The sequence below is a fragment of the Rhinoderma darwinii genome, chromosome 3 (assembly GCF_050947455.1).
Source record: "Rhinoderma darwinii isolate aRhiDar2 chromosome 3, aRhiDar2.hap1, whole genome shotgun sequence".
Lineage (NCBI taxonomy): Eukaryota > Metazoa > Chordata > Amphibia > Anura > Rhinodermatidae > Rhinoderma > Rhinoderma darwinii.
In genome coordinates this window covers 329,526,522-329,539,126 of record NC_134689.1, presented here as the reverse complement: position 1 = coordinate 329,539,126, position 12,605 = coordinate 329,526,522, and the positions used below count along the sequence as shown (strand labels likewise).

General features: G+C 39.4%; 1 protein-coding gene across 2 annotated transcripts in view; it reads right to left on the bottom strand.

Annotated features, from left to right (window-relative positions):
* Positions 1-344: 344 nt before the first annotated feature.
* The window catches only part of DIS3L (DIS3 like exosome 3'-5' exoribonuclease), a 67,110-nt gene continuing 54,849 nt past the window's right edge, over positions 345-12,605 (bottom strand). For both annotated transcript variants that reach the window (XM_075858316.1, XM_075858315.1), the window contains exons 11-17: positions 10,522-10,614; positions 9,042-9,569; positions 8,709-8,863; positions 3,544-3,710; positions 3,297-3,442; positions 2,010-2,181; positions 345-1,065 (exon numbers count right to left, since the gene is read on the bottom strand). In XM_075858316.1, coding sequence (XP_075714431.1) covers positions 763-1,065; positions 2,010-2,181; positions 3,297-3,442; positions 3,544-3,710; positions 8,709-8,863; positions 9,042-9,569; positions 10,522-10,614 — 1,564 coding nt within the window. In that variant the 3' untranslated portion in view covers positions 345-762. The remainder of the gene's footprint in view (positions 1,066-2,009; positions 2,182-3,296; positions 3,443-3,543; positions 3,711-8,708; positions 8,864-9,041; positions 9,570-10,521; positions 10,615-12,605) is intronic.

Sequence of the window (12,605 nt, the reverse complement as noted above, 5' to 3'; positions counted from 1 at the left end):
TAAAACGAGGCATAATACGCCTCGTTTACGTCTGAAAATAGGTCGTGTGAACCCAGCCTAATAGTAAAATATAGAAAAAACTATATATATTTGGTATCGCCGTAATCGTATTGACCCGCAGAATAAAATTACCATGTTTTAATTGCACAGGGAATTCCGTAAAAATGGGGAGCAAAAAAACCATGGAGGAATCGCTGTTTTTTTCATTTTCTACCCCACAAATAATTTTTTCCCGTTTCCTAGTGCATTATATGGCACAATAAATGGTGCTACGAAAAACTACAACTCCTCCCGCAAAAAAAAGGGCTGCGGCAGGAAGGGGTTAAAAGAAGTTGCGAAAGATATTTAATGGGGGAAAACAATGGTTTATTATATAGATTTTTTTTATATAGAAAAATATCCTGTGCGAAACGATAAAACAATGTACATAGCAAATGTGCATTCCCATTAAGTTTGCTGAACAGGTTTTAGAGTCAGAATTCCAAATCCTAACCCGTAAGAGACATGAATTCAAGTCCTGAGGACACATATGCTGTAAACAGTTAGTACTGTTTTATAGTTTTTTAAAAAATATATATATATATAATAATCTTAAAACATAAAAACTGCCACATTAAGACTCCCTAACCCAAAATACTATAAATATTTGCCCACATTCTGATAAAAAAACTGGTACTAATCTACTGTACATTTGTTCTGAACATTCAGGCAGTGAAAGGTTAAGAGGGCTGTGACTTCCACTATTAAACATCATGACCAAGATTACTGTTCGGACACGTCAAGAAGTGCCAGCTCATGAACTTGCTGCAGCAGCGAGTACAGGCTTCTTCCCTTTGTTTGCTGGTACTCCTGGTGTTGCTGGTCAGTTCTCTTCTCTGCATCCTCTTCCTTTGCAAGTTGAGCCTCTATTGCTGTACGAGTAACCTCTCTGACCAGATCATTTTTGGCATGGTTTGTGCTAGCTATGGAGGGCTGTGCTTCCTGAGTAACATGGGGTTCATTGCTGACGATCTCCAAGCGGATTCGGTCTGTATGAAAGCGGAACGTCTGTATCCGAATCCTTACCTAGTACAGAGCAATAACCAGAATGAGTGAGATGGAACGGATCATATATATATATATATATATATATATATACACAGTACTTCCTGCAATATTGCAAAACCTACAGCAGTTTACCCTCTTCGCTTCAATAACCAGAGGGTCAGTAAGCTCAGATCTAGGTTTCTATTTACAGGCTTCTCAGAAGGGGGCACCTAGTTATGCCGACCGCTTTTGCCGGCCCAGTGGTGCGCAACAGAAGTCGTTATTTTAGTGCCACACAGTCAATTCTAACAATTTCAACTATTAATCATTTTAACGATCAGCAATGCCATCTATATACCAACCTTTTATGTGGAAAAGTATCAAATGCTTTGGATTAATTGAGATATACAACATACATTGTCTCACGCAGGTCCAGTCATGAACATACCTCCTCTTAAGGTCCTAATACACAGCTCAATATGGACTGTGAAATCGATCAACGAGATCGGCGCTCTTTTGCTCCTTCCACAAGGAGCAATGCTTGGTTATGTATAGGGATGAGCGATCGTTACTACAATCATTCGACCCCAAACATTTTCATCATGTTGGCAGAACATCACCCTGTTTACATAGGGAGATGTGCTGCCAACAAGTATAATATTTAATGCTGCGTAAACGAGCAGATCAGCAGATGAACGAGCATTTGCCCATTCATCGGCTGATCGTTGCCCTGTTTACACAGGGCAATGATCGGGAAGGAGAGTTCACCGCTTCCTCATAAACCCATGCTGAAATTGTGTTTATAAAGATTATTGAAATAACTCCAGGATATAATTTCTTACCAAAAATGTTTCCACAATAAAAGTTACAAATTTATTGACTTATCGTTTCCCCCTTCCTAAATCTAGTGTGCAACATTGACAAGTGGTTGTAGTGATAAGATTATGGTTTGGATGTGGTAAGAAAACATCTGTTTTACTCACAGTCACATGGTCAAATAAACAGAATGAGGTTTCCTTTGCTCCCTCTGTGATTACTGTGATTCGGTCAGGGAGACGCTTCAAGGATCCAGTTGTCCATTTGCAAGAATCCTCACCAAATGATAAAACTAGGCCTTCAGTGTTCTTCAGATATGCTGGTCCTTTAACACCATATCTGTGTTAATGATGAAAAAGTGATGATTAAATAATGTGGTGTGTCATGTGCTAAGGTTTTGCTCCAGAAGCGAAAAATAAAATGTAATACCCTTCACCAGCACATATGCTGGGCTAAGCATCATTGCCATATATAATACTGCAATTTTGCGATAAAAAAAATTAGATATACATAATATATATATATATATATATATATATATATATCCAAAAAGAAAATTCAGCAGCACTCCAACGATCAAGGTGAAAAAAGGGTGAAATTTATTGTGCCAACATGGCAATGCAACGTTTCCGTCCCACCTTGGGACCTTTCTCAAGCAAGGTGGGACGGAAACGTTGCATTGCCATGTTGGCACAATAAATTTCACCCTTTTTTCACCTTGATCGTTGGAGTACTGCTGAATTTTCTTTTTGGATATACGTATGGTCTTTGGATCGGGACGATCAGCTGGCACCCTCCATTACTGGAACCTGCACATTGTATTAGAGTGCTGCCGTTTTTCTATTGGTATATATATATATATATATATATACACACACACACACACACACACACACACACACACACATATATATATGATTGGACAGTGTGAGTGTGTATGGACACATTCTATTAACAAGGAGAGAGTTCTAAGAAAAGATGCTCTAGGATTATTTCATGGTCAATGCAAATATTTACTAAAATAGACATGTCAGGGAAACTGACCAGTCTTCGTTTTCTTTACTATATTAAAAAAATCAAGTAACTGTTGGTACTTTTTTTTTTTTTTTCATACCAGACAAAATAGGACGACCTGCCGCATTATTATGCATGTTTAAAATTTGTTTTCTGAGGGGACAAGGACAAACTGATGATAAAGTGATAATTTGATGATCCGTTAAATCCAGAAGGATCGGTAGATTGACCCAATTCTTCTTAGTAACAAACAAAAAAAAAAAACTATAAAAGGGCAATGCTTATATAAGCTAGGGCTTCCTATAGCAACAGGACACCATGTGATCTGCTTATTGGTGGGGTACCCATGTAACAAAAAGGTATTGTCCAAAGTAGAGAACCCCTTTAACCCTATTGAGAGATAATCACAATATTACACTTTAATATGGAAATACATTTACCTTGGAATGAACAGTAAGACTCCATTGGTGCGGATGGAGTATATTATGGCATCACAAATACAACGCTGGTCACTCTCTGGGTCTTTATCTCTGAAGAACATGCACTGGAAGAGCTCTGTAGACTGTTTCTGGCAATGCTGGGCAGCCTGCAATGTAAATGAATGGCAAGTTCAGCTGCTGATGTTTAGTTAAACAGATGAGAGCTTGGATGACAAAATGTAGCTGAATAATGGGCCTATTTTCTCACCCGGTTGCGAACATTGATATGACGGCACAGCTCCTCTAATTCCTTGTTTCCATGTAGATGGTCTCTTGTACCATTTTTGATAGAAGCCAGTAAAAGCCGATGCACTATAATATCAGCATAGCGACGAATCGGGGAAGTGAAGTGTGTGTATTTATCAAGCGCCAATCCTGAAAGAGAAACACAAAGACGTGTGATACAATGAGATAACAAAACAAAAAAGCTTTTAAGAAATAGTTTTATTTTGTTAAAGTGTAAAAAAGAAATAAAAAGAATACATATATGGTATCATACATATGATTATAGTGACCCAAACAACAAAGTTAACTAGTTATTTAAACCACATTGTGAGCGGTGTAAAAAAAAACAAAAAACAACCTGAAAAAACACAATTGCTTTGTTTGTTTTTTCAATCCCCGCAAAAAAAATTAAAATAATAAAAATATAATCAAATAAGTCCCATGTACCTTAAATGAAAACTAAATCTCGTCCCACAAGAAATAAGCCCACATACAGCTACATCTTTGAAAAAAAATAAACAAATTATGGCTCTTATAATGCGGTGATGCAAACATTTTTCCGTTTAAAAATTAAAAATATTGTGCAAAAAGCGTAAAACAAAAACGGCAAAAAAAACAAAAAACTATACATATTTGGTAGCACAGTAAAAAGGTATTTGGTATAAAGGTAACAAGTTACAAATGTTGTAATTGCTGTTGTTTTCCCACTCCCCACCAAAAAAAGTTTATAAAAAATTGAATCCATAAAATTATATGCACCCTGAAAAATGCCACTGAAAATTACAACTTGCCCTGCAAAAAAACAAACCCTCATACAGTTATGTGGACGAAAAACGAAAAAAAGTTATGGCTCCTTTAACGCGACAATGGAAAAAAAAACTGGAAAATAAATTGCTTGGTCATTAAAGAGGCTCTGTCACCACATTAGAAGTGCCCTATCTCCTACATAAGAAGATCGGCGCTGTAATGTAGGTGACAGTAATGCTTTTTATTTAGAAAAACTATCTGTTTTAAACCACTTTATGAGCGATTTTTAGCTTTATGCTAATGAGTTTCTTAATGCCCAAGTGGGCGTTGTACAGAGGAGTGCATGATGCTGACCAATCAGCGTCATACACTTCTCTCCATTCATTTACACTGCACTAGCGATATAGTTATATCGCTATGTGCAGCTACATACACAAACACTAACATTACTGCAGTGTCCTGATAATGAATATACATTACCTCCAGCCAGGACATGATGTTTATTCAGAATCCTGACGACTTCTGAATCTTTTCTGTGAGATTCCAGCAAGGCAAACGTAATCTCACGAGATTACGATGTAACCTGTCATTTCAAAACGAGATTACGTTTGCCTTGCTCGAATCTCACAGAAAAGATTCAGAAGTGGTCAGGATTCTGAATAAACATCACGTCCAGGCTGGTAGTGATGTATATTCATTATCAGGACACTTCAGTAATGTTAGTGTTTGTGTATGTGGCTGTACAGTGATATAACTATATCGGTAGTGCAGTGTAAATGAATGGAGAGAAGTGTATGACGCTGATTGGTCACTGATTGGTCAGCGTCATACACTCCTCTGTACAACGCCCACTTGGTCTAAAGTAAAACACACCCACTTGGGCATTAAGAAACTCATTAGCATAAAGCTAAAAATCACTCATAAAGTGGTATAAAATAGATCGTTTTTCGAAATAAAAAGCATTACGGTCACCTACATATAGCCTTTTAGCCTTCTTTACTCTCCGCTCACAGCGATCCAGGCTGACTAGGAGCGAAGACTAAGGCTGGGTTCACACGAGCATGTTACGTCCGTAAAGGACGGAACGTATTTCGGCCGCAAGTCCCGGACCGAACACACTGCAGGGAGCCGGGCGCCTAGCATCATAGTTATGTACGACGCTAGTCTGTCCCGTACTGTAATCATGTTTTCAGTACGGTACAGTAGTTACACGGAGAGGTAGGGACTCCTAGCGTCGTACATAACTATGATGCTAGGAGCCCGGCTCCCTTTACGGACGTAACATGCTTGTGTGAACCCAGCCTAATTGTTACAGAGCTGTACAGCGTATATGTATACATGATGAAAAAATAGGAGCCTGCCCGCTTCTCAGCTGCTTTAAACATTTGAATGAGGGCCCCAGCCTTAGTCACTTGGAGAAAGGAACGCACCCTGCAATGTAATAGGGCCCATTCCTTACCCTGAAGTAACTAATGCTGGGGCCCTGAGAGGACTTACAGAAGAGGTATTTCATCCTTTGCAATGTAAAGGTTAATTTGATGTAAATCCTAGGCAAAATCTGTAAGGCTACACGCACACATTGAGGAATTAGGTGCACAAAATCCGCAGGTAAAATCTGCAACCAATATTGCGTTTTTTGATACGTTTTTAGGTGTGATTTTTACATTTTGATGCGGAAATAGGTGCAGGTTTTATACTGCAGATTTTTTTTTACTTTTTTTTAAACTAGTCAAACAATTCGCAAGTGGAAACGCAAGATAAATTGACGTGTAGCATATTTTCAAATACACACCGCAGGTTAATTTTTGTGAAAAAATCTGCGACACGTAGATGAGCTTTCTTGATCTCATATACTTTGCTGGTCCTGTATTACACTGCGGATTTGCCTCCTGAAAATACCCGCTGCAAATTTGCACGTAATAATTATTGTGTGCATTTGGCCTAACAGTTTTTTTTTTTAACTCACCCTAGGGCCGCGTTCACACATGTTGGATTTGATACGGATTCCGATGACATGCCGATGATTCTGCCTCCCATGCATATGAGGATTCCGCAACCCAGTTCACACACTACGAAACATTTTCCACGTGTATTTTTGTCCGCACCATGAAAAGAAATCCGCCACAGCAATAAGTAGCAGGCTACTTATTTTGCATGGAAAAGCTGAGGATAAGCAACTTCGAATGACAATGGGACTTAGGCCTTGTTCACACAGTTTTTTGCAGGCAGAAAAATCTGCCTCGAAATTCCTTCAGGCTTTCTCTGCCTCCCATTAATGTCAATAGGAGGTCAGAGACGGAAATGCCCGAAGAAAGGGCATGTCGCTTCTTTTTCCTGCGCGCTTTTTTTTCCGCTCGCGGGAAAAAACCACCTTCGCCTCTCATTGCAATCAAAAGGAGGCGATTTCGGACGTTTTTTGCTGCAGTTTCCAACGTGGTTTCCGCAGCGAAAAACTCTGTGTTAGCAGGGTCTTATTCTTGTGCGGATCTGCTACACGCTTGTGGAACATCTGCGTCAGAAATCAAAGGGAAAACCTCAGACTTTTGCTGTTGAAAAACACATTGAACTTTAATGGCAACGTAAGAACGGAGCATTAGTTCTCCTTACATCCTCACAAGCGCTCCCCCCTCCCTTAAGGCTCCCTTCACATCACGTTGTTGCCCTAAGTTTATCGTGTACGTCAGGAAATCTCCTAACGTACACTATATACAACGTAGACGATAATTCACAGGGCTCCATTATGTCCTTTTAGCCTCCGTCGGGCTGGTAGACGTCGGTAAACCTTATTTTTGAAAAATGGAATAGCGTAGTAGACTTTGCTATTCCGGAGTCCCCAGGCAGAGCATCACAAGTGCTCTACCCGTGGACTTTGTCCCTGGGACAGCTCCTAACATCACTGTCTATATATGTAAAGTCACTAAACAGCAGAGGAGAAAAAAACAACAAAGAGCGCACATAGTGAATCATAGTAAATGATATAGTAAAAATGCCACAGATAGGTGATCAGTTCTGCTGATCTGGCTGCAAATGCATTTGTAATTTACCTGATGAAGAGGCCGGTCTGGCCTGGAAACGCGTAGTAATTAAAACAATATCTGATATTACATTTGCTTGTTTCAAATCCTCATTACTCAAGAAGGGTTTTACCAGTGAGCAGCGCCAGGGAAAATCAGTTTTTTCCTCAAACTTCCCAAATTACCATATATGTAAAGTGACGTCAGGGAATTCTCCAGAGCCGGAATCCCTGGCCAGAGCGTTGCCGACTTACGTATAGGGACAGCAGGAACAGCGCCATAGTCCCTGGGAGGAGCGCTAGTAGAAGGCTCCAGCCCTGGGAAAGCTCCAGACGTCACTGCCATTCATGGACAGTGACTTCAGGAGTTTCCCCTGGGCCATTCCCCGGGCGACGTATCCCACTGTATGCCATACAGTGGGATACAATTTGGCTAAATAGATCAAAATCCAGAGCATTAACCGGTCACTGCCTGCTTCATGGTTTTGATTACTGTAATTGACATCAGCACCAAAATTAGTTAATGCGTATAACGTACAAACGTGTTTGCCACACTTTCCGTTGCTCGCCCCGGTAATGGAGGGGGGGGGGGGGGGGCCCAGACATCTTGGCTGTATGGGGCCCAGAAATTCCTGATGGCGGCCCTGTATGTATGTATCTATATACATATAAGATAGATAAATATATTTAAGAAAAAATACAAGAGAGTGATTTTTTTTACATTGTTTATGATTTGTCTGCTCATAATAAAAATTAAAAACATGGAATTAATTAAACTAAATCTAGAAAATGAAAGTCTCATAAGTCGTGTGAATAAAAATAAAAGTAAAAAGTTGTGATATTCAAAGCGGTTGCAAAGATATTTTCGTTTAAAGAAGTGCATATCAGAAATAGAAAGTTTTACCTGGACACAGCCTGACGTCCTATAGCAGAGTTATCGCCCCAAAAAAGGAAGTCCTGCACTGGGGCCTTTCCCTAATGTACCCTGGTATACCCTACAGATAGATAATCAACAAACACAACGTCCCAATGCGTTTCCTTATTCCTGGATTGTAATTGGACAATAGGCACAATTGCAAACCAACAATGCGATATATGAGCAAAGTCGTTCCCACTTTCAAAACCCCATCCACATGTATTGTACTGTAAATTGCTGCAGAATCCGCATAGAAAATCTGCAGCGTGTGAATTCACCCTTACTCTATACGAATACATCAAAAACAAGTGCCTTCCGAATTAAAAGCGTTTTTTCTTGATCCACGGTCCAAGCTGAAACAAAGCCTCACAAATGAATATCTATTCTTTGCATTAGTCATGTATAGCTTTGGATATATGGTTGTCAGAACCGTTGATAAATGTGCAAGCATTTCAAAGACCATGGCACTCACCATAGTGATAAAACTCATCCTCTGTGCATGAGCCTGTGGAGAAATACTGAGCATTGGACATGGCCTGTGTCGCCATTGCTCGCAATAACCGGTTCACCAAAGGGTCAGTTGGATCATTTGCTTTATCCAAAGAATCAGCCAATGTTTTGTTTGTGCTAAAAAAGAGAATATAAAGGATTTGATATATTGGATACATTAACGGGACATGATGACATGGAAAATAGTTTTTAGAGCAGACCTGACTGCAGAGCAAGGTGCAGGCAATGACTATGTTTAGTATTAGACCAACACCACATGGAATAATGTACATATGTAGCCAAGTATTGAACTCACCGTGTATCGATAGAAAATCCTTTTGCCTGAGCACTCGCTTTCAGCTCCTTGAAAAATTCCTGTCTTGGGGGTGGGTGAAGTCTGAGTAATGACTGTTGAGGGTAGCTCTCCCAAATTTTTTTGGCCACCCAGTGATTAGCTAGAATCATACATTCTGCTATAGTCTCATGAACCTGCAAAGGCTGTTTAGGAACCAGATCATCAATGCTATGTTCCTCCCCCAACTGAACTCTTATTTCCACCCCTTCCAACTCCAGTGCGCCATGCATATCCCTCCGTGACCTGACAGCTCGAGCGACCTCAGTCAGTTTACGTATTGCCCATAAGAGACGATCCAGTTGAACAGAGTCCTGTGAAAGAGGCTGAAGCTCAAGCTCAGTGCTAAGTGGCTCAAGATCTCCATCCAGCAGCTGTTGAGCCACCTCATAACTTAGCTTGTAGGAAGAGCGGATGATGGTCCTTCCATACCACACTCTTCGTATTTCATATGTTGCACTGTCCAACTCCCACATTACACTTACTGCATACCTGGGTGGAAACAAGTGTAGATTTTCATTGCGCAAATATAGACAAAAAAACCAAACATTAAGAAACTTTAACAAACAACGGCAAAAGAGGTCAATTGTGTAACTAGTTGAAGCCAATCAGAATCTAGTATTTAATAGTGTAACAGGTTGTATAAATGGAGCAGACATCACATTTCATCAATGTCACCAATGGTGTATTATGCATTGTAGTATGAAGCACATGAGAAATACATGGGACACTTTTTGCTGGTCTAATAAACACAAAGGCATCCAAGTGCAGAACCAATATAATTAACGTATCGATTGCTAACTAGAGCAATGTTGTATTCTTTCATTACATACTATGCGAGTCACAGTTCACATTTATGACTTTAGATGGTGCTGTGGATATTGGAAGGAATAACTATTGTCCGGCAGAATATCAAAATACATAAAATGACTGCTCTATTATCTGAACCATAAACGTAAGCCGACAAAAACGATGCTGGAGTTTATAGCTTCCTAGTCGTATAGATAATTTGGACAAAATGACTGATGACGAGCATTTGTGACTATATATGTGCGTCTATTATACCAGCAGAACGATTTCCAACCTATTCTAACGATGGGAATATTTAGGGTCCCATATTTATATTGTCAGACTACAGTTATAGCATTTTTCCTCCTTCGCCTTATCTGTAATCACCTGGAAATATCATATGCAGTCGTATAAATGGGAATTTTGCTACAGTAAGAAAAAAATATTCTGTAGGGAAATTTATAAAATTCCAAGAATTTTTTTTATACTTCATCAACTGCAGGGAAAAAAAAACATCAATGCATTTGCAAAAAAAATCCATACAGCATCCAAGGACTTTTCATCAGTCTCTTCTTCAGAAACGGGGTTTGAGCATTTTATATACTGGTGAGAATTATGAATACGGCTACAAAACGTATACATTCTGCAGATTTACCTGTCAACGCCACCAAGTAAGGAGCACAGATCTGCACTGAGGATATGAGGCAGCATGTCATAGCGACGGTCAGCAAGGTAGTAAGTGGTAGCCCTGTGTAAGGAAGCAATGAAAAAAAAAATGCATATAGAAATGTGGCAGGTGACAGGAAGTTAGGGGTGATAGTGGATTTAATTTGTCACCAATTATAATAAATACATGAATGCGAAAAGGGAGAAAAAAATATATATAATTTATCAGTAATTTAAGAAAAGTGTAACACATGAACAGCTGACATCTTAAAGAAGATGTCCACTTAGGATCACCCCTTTTCAGCAAGTATGCCCCAAATTAACTATCAAGTTACAGGGGTTCCCTTGTTGGGACCCCAGTGATCACTTGTTATTGCTCTCAAGTGAAGCTTTACCCAGCTAAATTATTGTGTGCTTCGGTGGAAAGCAATATTGCTTTGCAGCACTGGGGTCCTGGATTCAAATACAACCAAGGACAAAATCAACATGGAGTTTGTATGTTCTCCCCATGTTTGTGTGGGTATCCTCTGGGTACTCTGGTCTCCTCCCACACCCCAAAAACATACTAATAGGGAATTTAGATTGTGAACTCCAATTCAGAGAGTAAAGTAAGAACAACGTCTGTACAGTGCTGCGGATTATGTTGGAGCTATAGAAGTAGCAGGAATAAATAATAAGAGCTTCTGTTTGCATTGGCTCTGTTCTGGCTAGTAAACGACGATCCTGATTGAGTGATAACGTCCCATTCCCTGAGGTTGAAGAAATGACTTAATAAAATACAACTCCCCAGGATGAGGGCGGCAATTCAGGATATGGACTGGGAAGAACTAATGTCAAATAATGGTACAAATGATAAATGGGAGATCTTAAAATCTACTTTGGGTAATTATAGTGCAAAATTTATTCCTATAGGTATCAAGTATAAAGGACTAAAATTAAACCCCACATGGCTTACACCCTCTGTAAAAAGGGCAATACATGACAAAAGGGCATTTGAAAAAATACAAATCTGAGAGTATATCTGTAGCCTTTGTAAAATATAAAGAGCTTAATAAAATCTGTAAAAAGGTAAAATCAGCAAAAATAAAAAATGAAAGGCAGGTGGCCAAGGATAGTAAAACAAATCCCAAAAAATTCTTCAAGTATGTAAATGCAAAAAAGCCAAGGTCTGAACATGTAGGACCCCTAAATAATGGTAATGGGGAGTTGGTCACAGGGGATCAAGAGAAGGCAGAGTTACTAAATCGGTTCTTCCGCTCTGTATATACAACAGAAGAAAGAGCAGCTGATGTAGCCGGTGCCAGTGCTGTTAATACATCAGTTGATATACTGAATTGGATGAATGTAGATATGGTCCAAGCTAAATAAAATAAAATAAATGTGCACAAGGCCCCGGGACCAGATGGGCTACACCCTAGAGTTCTTAAAGAGCTTAGTTCTGTTATTTCTGTGCCCCTCTTCATAATATTTAGAGATTCTCTAGTGACTGGTATAGTGCCAAGGGACTGGCGCAGGGCAAATGTGGTGCCAAGGTCTCTAGGTCTTCCCCAGGTAATTATAGACCAGTAAGCTTAACATCCATTGTAGGGAAAATGTTTGAGGGGCTATTGAGGGACTATATACAGGTTTATGTGACAAAACATAGTATTATAAGTGATAGCCAGCACGGTTTTACTAAGGACAGAAGTTTTCAAACCAACTTGATTTCTTTTTATGAAAAGGTAAGCAGAAGCCTAGACAGAGGGGCCGCTGTGGATTTAGTGTTTTTGGACTTTGCAAAGGCATTTAACACTGTCCCTCATAGATGTCTAATGTGTAAATTAAGGACTATAGGTTTAGAAAATATAGTTTGTAATTGGATTGAGAATTGGCTCAAGGACCGTATCCAGAGAGTTGTGGTCAATGATTCCTACTCTGAATTATCGGTTATACTTATTACTCGCTTATAAGTGGTGTACCCCAGGGTTCAGTGCTGGGACCACTATTATTCAACTTATTTATTAATGATATAGAGGATGGGATTAATAGCACTATTTCTATTTTTGCAGATGACACTAAGCTATGTAGTAATGT